Consider the following 11,796-nt stretch of genomic DNA (forward strand, 5'->3'; position numbering starts at 1 on the left):
GAAAGTCCAAACATTCTACCAGCGTAGCGACTCTGGCAGAGAAAATACTTCCTCCAGGTAGCTCCAGTAATATTCCTGGGTAGAGCTGACATTGGCTTAGCTTTGAACCAGACCTTGTGGCCAGGGGACATGATGCTTTGATTGGCAGGTTTGAGACACATGCTCTACCCATAAAAGACGAATATGGTATTGTTACTATCAGAACCCACTTGGACTGAGATCGGGTGGGGAGGAGGCAGGCCTCTCAAAAAGAGACCCAATCAAGTTGGAGTTCATCTCTAATTAGCTGTGACGGGGTGGGGATTGACTCACACCTGCTGCTCTCTCTACTCAACGCCTCTTGTTCTTCTGCAAATAGCATTCTCCTTTGTTTGAGGTCCTTCTCCTTCCTAATCACAAGATTCTCTTGGGGCTGCTAGTCACAGCCCTGCTGATCACAGAGGAGGGGCGTGTGACCCAAGATGACCAATCAGACTCCTTCCTTGGGATTTTTCGTCATTTAACCAAAGGAAGAACGTCTGCTCCTTTCTTTCTGGAGGTGAAGCTAGGAAGACATGAGTAGGAGCTGGCCAAGTTTCCAATCTCATGGACAAAGCTGGTCGGTGAGAACAAGACTCAAATGCAGAGAGAACAGGAGATGGAAATGGAGAGAAACAGTCTGAATGAAGCCCCATACCTTAGTTTCATCGTTGCCAAGACCAAACAGGAAACTGCCTTTGCCACCATTTGGTTAAATGAGCCAATACGTTCATCTTTTTGCCTAACTTGGGCAGCTAGCGTTTCTTGGGCACATCCTGTGTGCTGGTACACGGTGCTAAATGGTCTCTACAGGTGATCTCTTTTGATGCTCATAACTCCATCATTATTTCCCCATTTTATAGGTGTGAGAACGAGGATTAGGGAGTTTGAGGGACTCATTCATACAGCCAGTAAGTAGCAGAGTCAGGATTCAAACCAGACAGACCATCGACAGAGCAACCCACAAAGCTCTAAAACCCGGGGTGAATTGGTTGTGGATGGGGCAGGCATCCGAATGCGGGAGTAGCGCTGGGTACCAGCCTCAGGCCCGGCCTTTGCCCTCAAGCTGCTTACACTCTGTAGCGTTGTTAAGTTAGGTTTAAAGTTTTATTTTTTCACTATGAAATATGTACAGAAAAGCACATCCAAGATGTAGGCACTGTTTATAAATAATTAGAAAATAAGTCTCATCGGTGTAACTATCGCTTAAGTCCAGAAATAGAACATGAGCAGCATTCCAGAGCCCCACTGGCTGCCTCTCCGCAGGGAGAACCGCCTCCTCTAGGGCTACCCTTTGTCTTAGACGGTCCAGATCTCACGCTGGGGTCTGATTTTGGCACCTATGTGCATATCTTCTTTCCCTAGCTAGGGAGAGGCTGACAGGGGTGTTGCTGGTAAGGACCATCACTACCCCTGTATTTTTTTGCTTCCCCCACTTGCCAGGTGAGTAATAAGTGCTCACGTACATTTGTTGACAGGTTGACTGGAATGGGCGAGCACCTACTCGGAACTGTGCCACGTGTTTTACGCATTATCTCATTGAATTGTCACAGAACTTCCCTCAGGTAGGTTTGATTAGCTTGCATTTCCAAACAAGGAAACTAAGGTTCAGGGAAGGCAGGTATCACACCCAAGGTCACACAGAGAATAAATGGAGGGACTTGGTTTTGAACTCAGGTGTGTCTGTTACTGAGGGCCCTTCTTTTCTTTTTTTTCTTTTTCTTCCTTCTTTTCTTTTGGTACGTTTTGATTGGGGCAGGGAAGGTGAGGAAGCAAGGGAGAGAGGTGAGGGTAGGAGGGGGATGGTAAATGCAGGGACTGAATGAGGCAGAGCTGGATTAGACCGTCTGCGTTCAAACCCTAGCTCTGCCACTTAAGCAAGTTCCTTACCTTCTCTCTGCCTCAGCCGCCTACCTAAATAGGAGCTCTGTGTCAATTCACTGAGATGACACGTCAAATGTCTAGCATAAAGAATAACAGGTCTGTTGCGAAGAACAAAAGGGTTAAGGAAGCTCTGAGAACAGCGGCCTGAATGTAGTGAGCACTTGATAAACGTTAGCCAGGATGATTGCCGCAGTTGTTTTGGAACTGCTGCACCCACAGCTACTTTGCAGGCTGTTTTCTTTTGCAATCTGACTCCAGTGAAGGACCTCTGGCTGATTGTCTACTAGAGCTTGTTTCTTCTGGGGATTCTGAGGCCAATAGACCAGAGACCAGCCTCCTCCCAAAGTGGCTGGCCTGAGATCCAATGCCCTGTTTTCCCGTCTGACCCCACGTCTGAGCAGAGCTGACCCGGGCACCGTTCTCCTGGGCCTGATATCAGGGCAGCCTCACCACGAGGTCAGGCTGGCTCTCAGGAGGGCTGAGGGTGGGGGTACCAGAGGGCTTCCGCTACCTGGCCTGTGGCATTGCAGCTTTCCTTTCCCAGGCTTGGGAGGGGCTGAAGTTCATGGTGGGATTTTTCAGCAAGCAGGAGCGTGGACAGCTCCTGTATTAGGTCACGAATGTTGGTTGCAAGCAACAGAAACTGATTCTGGCTATCTAAAGAAAAAAATAATAATTGTGGGGAAGGAACCTGAGGGTTTACTGACCCTCAAGGACCAAAAGCTATGGGGACCATCTGCTCTGTTGCTGCCACTTTATTTATTTTAAATGTAAAAACGATGTATTTATTTATTTATTTGGCTGCATCGGTTCTTGGTTGAAGCATGCGGGCTGGGATCTTCATTGTGGCATGCGGGATCTTTTAGTTGAGGCATATGGGATCTAGTTCCCTGACCAGGGGTCGAACCTGGGCCCCCTGCATTGGGAGCATGAAGTCTTAGCCACTGGACCACCAGGGAAGTCCCATGTTGCTGCCGCTTTAAACACTCATCTCTCCTTCATCCCTAGCTCCAGATTCCAGTTCTGGAAAAGATCATATGACATATATCATGTGACTGCTTCAGGTGAAACGGGAGGTGGGTAGAGGAAGGACCAAGCGCCCCAACTGGTGTAGTGGTTGCTGGTGGAACTCCCCCTTGGGCAAGATGAGCTACAGGGCAGTTTCCTTAGTAAGGGAGGTGGGGGAACAAGGGGGGCTCAGCTGAATATAAGACAGTCAAAGGAAACAAGACGAAGGTCCACTTTGGTCCTGCCCTCTTTGAGCGTACAGGCTCTTATGGTGGGTTCCTCAAGCATCCTGAAAGATACGCTTTCCTGCTTCTCAATGCAGACAGGGTGCTAAGAAGCAGTGTGGGGCAGTGGAAAGTGCAGACGTAGCTTTAGAGTCAAACAGTAGGTTCAAATTCTAGTATCTCACTTACTCGCTTGTGACCTGAAGGTCAGGTGTCTTAATGACTTGGGTTCTAACTCTTTAATCTGTGAAATGGGGACAATAACTCAGTAATTCTCATATGGTTGTTGCTAAGATTAAGGATAATTTAGGAACTGTGGGCTCTGATTCCAACTCCATCTCTGACATATTGGGCTCTGTCTGGGGGGAAATCACAGGGCTTCTCTGAGCCTCGATTTCCTATCTACACAATGGGGGTGAGGAATTAATCTTGGGAATCAATCAGACTTGATTGGCAACGATGGTCTTGGCAACGATGAAACTAAGGTATGGGGCTTCATTCAGACTGTTTCTCTCCATTTCCATCTCATGTTCTCTCTGCATGGCTTATTTTGAGCCTGACATTTCAATGTATGTGCCGTATGACTCTGGGCAAGTTATTTAGCTGAACTTGAAGCAGCCCAGCTAAGGGGCCTGTTGCAAGCACAGGCACAGGATAGATGCTGTATTGGTTCCTAGGGCTGCCATACCAAGATGCCACAATACCTGGTTGCTTAAACAATAGAAACGTATTGTCTCACACAGTTCTGCAGGCTACAAGTCCAAGATCAAGGCGTTGGTAGGATTGGTTCCTGATGAGAGCTCTGAGAATCTCTTCCGGGCCTCTCTCCTGGCTTCTGGTCATTTCCTGGCCATCTTTGGCATTCCTTGGCTTATAGGAACATAACCCTGGTCTCAGCCTTCACCTTCACATGGCTGTCTTCTTCCTGTGTATCTTCATATTGTCTTTCTTCTTTGTATGTCTGTCTCTACGTCCAATTTCCCCCTTTTTATAAGAATGCCAGTCATACTGGATTAGGACCCACCCCAATGACCTCATTTTAACTTGATTATCTCTGTAAAAACCCTATTTCCAAATAAGGTCACATTCTGAGGTAGTGGGGGTTAGGACTTCAACATATATTTTGGGGGGAGGGGGGACACAATTCAACTTTGCACTTATTAGTTTTCCTTTTTCATCAAAATTCCTTATCAAATAAGATGAAATGTCTTGCTCAGTACCTGGCACAGAGAAGACCTTGAATAAATATTTGTTGAATAAATGCTCAGATGGATCTTAGCTTCCATGGTGTCCTGCATTCTTCAGAGAGTTCTCTACTGACCCAGGAAATATTCTGCCTTAAAAAAAGTAACTTCGAGGTTTTTGGACAAGAATATAAAGTTCGTATGAATAGCTCCAGGCAGATTCAAGAGCTTGGATCTCACCTCTCTTTGACTATGCTCTATGCTGTTCCCATAGCCTGAGAGATTGTGGGAATGTCCTTCATCCTCGGAAATGTTTTCCATCGCCACAGAGAATTCATTGTTCCAGAAAAGACTGCAAGACTTCCTCCAGTCATTTGAAAAGGGCTTCCAATAATGAACAGGTCCTTTAGGGTGAGACGAGAGCACGGCTGTGGGTAACGGGGCAGGTGACCTCCACAAACTTCTACCCTTGAGTCCCCCATCCAAAGAGGGGATGCCGTCTCTTCTTAGTTTTTCACCCTTGGGGCCAGGGGCCCACATACCTCGCGTGCTTACAGTGTGCTGGGAATGTTTCATCTGATACAGCAAAGTGACTCAAAGCCTAAACTCTGGAGCTGGACCTGGTCTTGGCCTCACCATCACCTCATTGTGTGATCTTGAGCAAAGTTACTTAACTTCTCTTTGCCTCAGCATCCCTGTTGGTAATTTGAGGGTAATTGATAATAGCATCTACGTTCTAGCAGATGTAATAACATATGTAATACACTTTGCGTGGTGCATTCAAACCATGTTAGCGATGATTGTTTTCTTATATTAATGAAGATGTTGCTGCCATTGAGGCTGGTTAATGGGGGAGGTAAATTCTAGTGCCTGGGTTTTAATATATTTCTTTATTAATAAGACTGAATAAAATAAGACGAGTCTGTTCTCATCATTCCTGTTGGGGCTTTCTAGAACTCAGCCCATCTCTCCTTGTCTTCTCCCTTCCTTCTTTACTTCCTTGCAGTCCTCAATGCTCAGCCATGGCTTATTTTGCTAATTCCCCCACAACCCTGTGAAATAGGTGTATAACCTGTTTCATGGATAAGGAATCTGAGACTCAGAGAGGCGAGGTGACTTCTAAGCAGTGAAGCTGGAATTCAAGGCAGGTATGTCTGACTTCCAGGTCACAGAATAGGGTGATGGGGCTGATGGGGATGAAACGTGGCCTCCCCCTGCAATTCCTCTCCATCCTTAGGACCTAAGCACAAGGTTCTCCACCAGATCGGCCTGTCCTGGACAACACCTACTCCGGACTGGCTTCTCTACCCCATCGCCAAGGCTGGCCCCCTGCTCTATCACACCGGACAGGCCCCGTGGAACCCGTTCACCCCCAGGGGTCAATGTCTGATGGGAAAGGCAGACTGTTAGGACACGGATTCTCATTCAGCAGCACTTTGCATCCCCACGGAGGCCCTGGGAGGTGTGTGGCATCCTCCACACACGCCGCGTTACAGGTGGGCACACCATGGCTCAGAGAAGTTCTGTTGCTCCTGTTGGCCACACACTGGGTCAGAGCCTGCCTTTGAGCCTTGGCCTGCCCCTCCGATTTCTTCCACTTACGCCCTTTTGCAGCACTGCCTGTTTCCTCTGTTCCTCTCCAGGGCAGCCTGGGCTGAAATTAGCCCCTGGTGCTCTCTGCCCCAACACTGCCAGGGGCCAACAGTACTCGGGGACCAGCTGGGCTTCAGGACAATGGGACAGAAGTGTCGAGACATCTTTGCCCATGGGGATGGAGGGCACGTTGGTCATGTGCTAACACAGCTCCCTTCAGGGGAGGCTGGCACTTGGTGGTAAAAGTCAGGAAAGCCATCCCACTTTTATCATTCTCTTTTCTTTCTCTTTAGCATAGACAATAGATTCCAGAATTCTCGGGCTTCTCTGAGCACCTGACTACTGGAATTTGGAGGCTCCTGTGGTTAGTTTCCTATTCTCTCTCGCAAGCCCACGAGCAGTGACCAGCTTCCTGGTTGTTTTGAAGCTGTACACAAAGGAGGAAACATGTGGGAGCAGAAAGAACAATGGGTTGATTTCCTAGGGGGCTCTGGCAGTGGCTGGCTGTGCAACCTCAGGCAGATGAATTGACCTCTCTGATCCTCAGTATCCTCATTGGCAAGATGGTCTCTTCTTCATAAAGCTGTTATGAAGATTCAGCTAGATAATGGACATAAAGCTGTTAATGCAGTGCTGGGTGCACAGTAAGCACTCCGTAAACATCAGCCCACTGTTACTTTGGTAGAAATGGTGTTGTCATTAGCAACTGAAACCTTGGTGGAGGTTTTCTTCTTGGTGGAGGGTCCAAGAATGAGATGGAATGGGAGTGGAGGTGAGTGAGGAAAGGATGTTCTTTCCTTCTCCTACGGGCAACCATCCCAAACTGCACATGCCCGAGGCCAGCTCTGGAAATGCCAAACAATTCTTGTCATTTATCCATCCTATGGAGACAGGGTGTCCTCCAGGCCCGCTTGGCGTTGGCTTAAAAGCATGGGCACATGTACACCCACACGCACTCACCCACACTCTTTCCCAGCACCAGGAGTTAATAAGGCCAACAGCATGGGTGTCACAGTGTGCCCTGAAGGTACCTTATAAGAAAAAGGAAGATTTTGTGTGTGTGCAGACTGCAAGAACAGCTAATTGCATACAGACTTACATTTTGACTTTTCTGGGTGTGACTCCACAGGGCATGTGACCCCACGTTCATTATCTGGGAGCCCAGTAGCATCCTCAGCTTCTGGGCTTCAGGGGACTTAGGAATAATCCAGTGCTACTGGCTCATTTGGGGAAGTGAAGCTCAGAGAGCCAGAAGGCCCTGTTCAACAACACACACGCAACGCCTGGGCCGGGGCCAACCTGCACGCCCCCCCCCCCAGCCCCCTCCACGTGCTGCAGTGGCGGTGCTCTCTCATCCCTCCCTGACAAAGGGACCGTCACCGCGAACTTCACGTCCAGCCTGCAGCTGTCATCCTATCAGGAGGAAAGGCGGGCAAGGAGGGACAATGGATTGTACTCAATGAACCCTTCTGAGGTTTCAAGTCTGCTTCCCAGTTACAGGGTCTTTGGAAGGAAATAATGTGACATCTCCTGTCTTTTACTCCCCTGCACCCTGATGGGTCCCCCCATGGCTGACGCCTGACTCTGGCAGAAGTCTCCTCTCTGTTATGGAGCAGAAACGGTGGAGAGAAGACACAAAAGCCTTTCAGATGGCTGTGACTCTCAGGGAGAGGCAGGAAATGTGGGGTTACTGGAGAGGACTGTTTCATTTATGGGGCCTCTTATCTTTATGACAAAAGCTCAAATGGGCATCGGGAGGCGGTAAGAAAGAAACAATGCCCATAAAGATTTCGTTCTAGAGTGTGGGATCATGTCATCCAGTGGGCAGCTGGACCCGCTGTGGGGGGTTGGGGGTAGTTCTTGTAACGCTGTGATTCTCTGTTAAGTTAGGGCCTGATGACATGGAGCTGAGAAATCCTGGTGGAGCTGCTGAGAGCAATTCCCAGACCCACCTGTGTCCTCTCCAACCCTCCCCAACTCTGCCAACCAAATGTGGGCATCCCCTGGCAGCAGCAGAAGACCCACTCCTCCACACAAGTTCTCCCTCTCCATTCCTGGGGGCAGCTCAATGGGAGACCCGAACCCCCAGGACCTTTGGTGAGGTGGGATGGGCACGAGATGGACAACATCCGGGGGAGCACAGGAGGACTTCCTGTGGGCTCTGACTTCCCCAGAGGGAAAATGTGTCACAGCCAGAAATAGAAACAAACGACCCCAAACACACAAAACCAAACCGAAAGCAAGCAAGAGACAACCAGATACATAAACTGCAGAAAAAGGAGTTCCGGTTCTATTTGTTGTGCAATAACGTCAATATTTGTAATACTTTTATCAAGGTATAGAAGGAGAAACGGGAGCGTTGGAATAAGCGGAACAGAAGGTCGCCCACCCCTGTAGCATTCAAGTAGTCTGTGCCTCTTCCCCGTTCCCGAACAGTTTAGCTACGCTGTTCCCTGAGCAGGTGTAAGTCTATCGTCCAAACACACGGTTCTTGACCCAAGACTGCCATTCTGGCTTTGGCTTGCAGGTCCAGCTGGCGTTTACTGTCCCAAGGGAGCCAGTCTGATGCAGAGCCCCTTACCCTGTTCACTGTGACAGTAAACGGGCCGCAGAGACAGAAGTCCCCAAACACTGCCTGGTCGGAGCGCTCTCAGGCGATGGAAGAGATCTCGCTGGGTTTCTGCTCTCTGCAGAAGAGAGTCCTGGGGGAGGACCAGTAGCCGGCCTGGCTGCTGCGGCGACAGCAGAAAAGCATGGACAACAGCAGGGCCAGTGCGACGATGAAGGTGAGCATCCACCAGATGATGCCCGGGTAGATGAAGGGCAGGATGAGGACGAGGAGCAGGACCAGCAGGAACAGGTGTACCGCCAGGCGCCGCGCTGCCACGCAGTTGGCACTCTCCGTGTCCTGTTCATCCTCTCCGGCTAAGCTGGGATGCCCTGCTCTCAGGGTAGCAGGATTCACCAGTCCCTGAGGACAGAGCTGCACCTCCGGGCCCGGCTGGGCCAGCTGCCCCAGCACGGCCTCCTGGTCACGCAGGCTGCAGATGAGGCCCCCGGGGACGGCAGTGACCTTGCGGCACAGTGGGCAGGTGATGGACCAGGTGTCGTCCTGCACGCACAGCAGCAGCTTCAGGCAGACGGCACAGAAGGTATGCTGGCAGCCCAGCAGCTTGGGCAGCCGGGCACGGCTATAGGACTCCCGGCACACCAGGCACTCCAGGTTGCTATCCGCGGAGCCGCGATGGCCCCCAGCAGGGCCCGCGGTGTCAGAGGCGGTGGCTTCTTTGGACGTAAGCTGGGGCTGCTGCAGGAGCTCAGTGCAGGCCATTCTGGGCACAGGAGCCACTGGGACGCGGCAGCTCAGGACCTGGGCATCGACAGGGAAGTGTCAGCCGGTGTCACTGGGACCTGGATGTGGTCTGACCTCAGGCTGGGCTTCTCAAGCCTCTGTTTCCTTCTCGTCGTCATCAGCCGTCTAGCACCGCTCTCCCAGGGCTGCTCAGCTTGTTTCTCGGCTCACGTTGTCCCTTCAGTTATTATTATTTCTTTCCTTGAAACCCGGGGTTAATCAGTAACTTGAGGGCCTGGAAGGGCCAAGGGGGCAGGGCCAAGGGGGCAGGGCCAGTGCGTGAATCAGGATTTTCCTGTGGCATCTGGTGCCTCATGAGTGCCCGCGGGATTATGGCTTCAGGGTGCATTAGAATCACCACCGCCACCCCCTGCCCCCCACCCCAGGAGCCTTTTAAAATGCAGGTTTCTAGGTCCCAAACCCAGAGGTTGAGATTCAGCAAGGTCTGGATGGGAATCTTAGAATCTGCTCAGTTAACAAACATCACGATGATTCTAACCCAGGTGGACCAGGGGGACCTCACTTTGAGAAACACGGCCATGGGTGTTTCCCAAAAGGTTTTGGATGTCAGGATCAGCGGGAAAAAGTTTATTTGTGCTTTGAGAATGTTTGCAAGCAGGTGGCCCTGCGAAGAAGAAAGAAGTGATGGGGAAAGTATTCTGAGTAGCAGGGGAGAAAAAGTCCAGCCAAACAGCAAAACCGACACAGTCCATAGGTTATGTATCACCTGCTACTGCCAACTGTTCCTTTACAGTCACAATAATTGTATTAACCGTTACCGGTTCCCAAGCATCTCATCCCTATCCAGCTGTGCGCTTCGCATACCTACTAACAGGTACAATTTGTTGTGTGCCGGGCACACTGCAGAGCCAGTAGTAATAAAAACAGCTGCTGTCTGTTTGGGCCTGCTTGGAGCCGAGCCTCGAGACAGAATCTTCACCTGCCATCTCCCTGCATCCTGGCACAGCCCTGTAATGAAGGCGCGGCCGAGGTCTGGAAGCAAAGGCAGGGTGTGGTCAGGGCAGGCCTGCCAGCTGCCTGTCAAGGGGCCTTTCATGGGGTCAGGACCCCGTGGAATCTACCAGCGTCCAAGGTCAGGTTCCCAGCCTCTTGCGTCCAGGAACTCAATCTCGTCCTTTGGTGTAGAGGCAGTTGGCCTTCAGGCAGCTGACTCAAGCTAACAGGACTCATGTGGGACTGAAAGACATACACAGCATGCAGTTAAGAAAACGTGATTCCCATAATGGAAAAGAATAGGAAAAAGGAAAAAAATATATATGTATAACTGAATCACTTTGCTGTACACCAGAGACTAACAAGACATTGTAAATCAACTACGCTTTAATAGCAAATTTAAAATTAAAAAAGAAAATGCAATTTCCTCACTTTGCCCTGAACGTCAGAGGGTGGGGTGGTGCAATCCACCTCCTCAAAGTAATGCCTCACCTACGTCACGCCGAATCCAGAAGGACGAGCTGCACCGTCCTTTGCAGCTTCTGTCACCAGCTGAGGTCCACAGAGTCCAGCTCTTCTGACCCAGTGCTTTCCTCCGCCCTAAGGGACAGGCTCTGCTCTCTTGCTTCACCCTCCCCCTGGGTCCCCTGTCTCTGAAATCGAATTCTCCACCCTCTACCCTCGCCATCACATCTCTTCTCCTCCTCAGCCATCAGCCTGACAATCACTTATTTCTTTCTATTCTGTTCTCCCCCAGATCAAGCTGAAAGGTGCCTCAGGTCTAGCACTGGGCATCTGTTTTCTCCCCAAGCCCAGCATCCATCTCTCCTTCTACAGTGGCCTGTTTTCCTTTTGGGCAACCACTGCTCTCCACTGTCATTGTGTGTGGTTCGAAGCTCTGTGGGAGGAGAGAGGCGATGTAATTCAGGGCAGACCAATCTGCATATTCCACCCCGCTGGCTAAAAGAATTGGTTCAGACACAGGTATGTGATCTAAGCCAAACCAACGAGATTCAGTTCTGGGAGTTCTGTTGGAACAGCTCACAAGTTTCTCTCACTGCTGGGTTTCCAAGCTAGAGGATGGAACCCTGGAAGTGCCAGGAACACACTGTGTGACACAAAAGAAAGATGAGAAAAGAGTCAGAAAAAGGCTTGATGACATTGAATGCCTTGATCCAGCCATACCTGAAGTCAGAGCTCTTTGGAGTTTTTTAGTTATAATAACCAATAAAATTTACTCTGATTTTTATTCTTAAGTCAGCTTGAGTTGGATTTCTGTCCCTTGCAAGGGAAAGACATCTGAGTAATGCAGCAATAGATGAAGAAAAGAAGCCTTTAATTGCTACCTGACACAAGACAATCGAGCTGTACATGGCCAAGGGAGAACTAACACCTGTGGGTTACTATGCCGAAAGAGACTTTGTGTCTCCTTCCTGCTTTGACCCGCATTATGTAATGCTCCTTTCTGTTTGCTAGACCCGAGGAAGGGTTGAGATAGGAGAAGAAAAAATTTGTTGAGCTGCATTCATTTATAATGAGAAATAGAAAATCAGGTGGGCAACACGGTTTGGTCAGCTTG

The 11,796-nt window shown here is 49.9% G+C and overlaps 1 protein-coding gene across 1 annotated transcript; it reads right to left on the reverse strand.

Annotated features, from left to right (window-relative positions):
- Window positions 1-8,561: 8,561 nt before the first annotated feature.
- RNF186 (ring finger protein 186) lies at window positions 8,562-9,242 on the reverse strand (the record flags this gene model as incomplete). The annotated part of the gene is made up of 1 exon (XM_079900671.1): window positions 8,562-9,242. The coding sequence occupies one exon, from the start codon at window positions 9,240-9,242 to the stop codon at window positions 8,562-8,564; it is 681 nt and encodes a 226-aa protein (XP_079756797.1).
- Between the last annotated feature and the right edge of the window lie 2,554 nt (window positions 9,243-11,796).

This window comes from Stenella coeruleoalba, assembly GCF_951394435.1.
Source record: "Stenella coeruleoalba genome assembly, chromosome: 1".
In the NCBI taxonomy this organism is placed as follows: domain Eukaryota; kingdom Metazoa; phylum Chordata; class Mammalia; order Artiodactyla; family Delphinidae; genus Stenella; species Stenella coeruleoalba.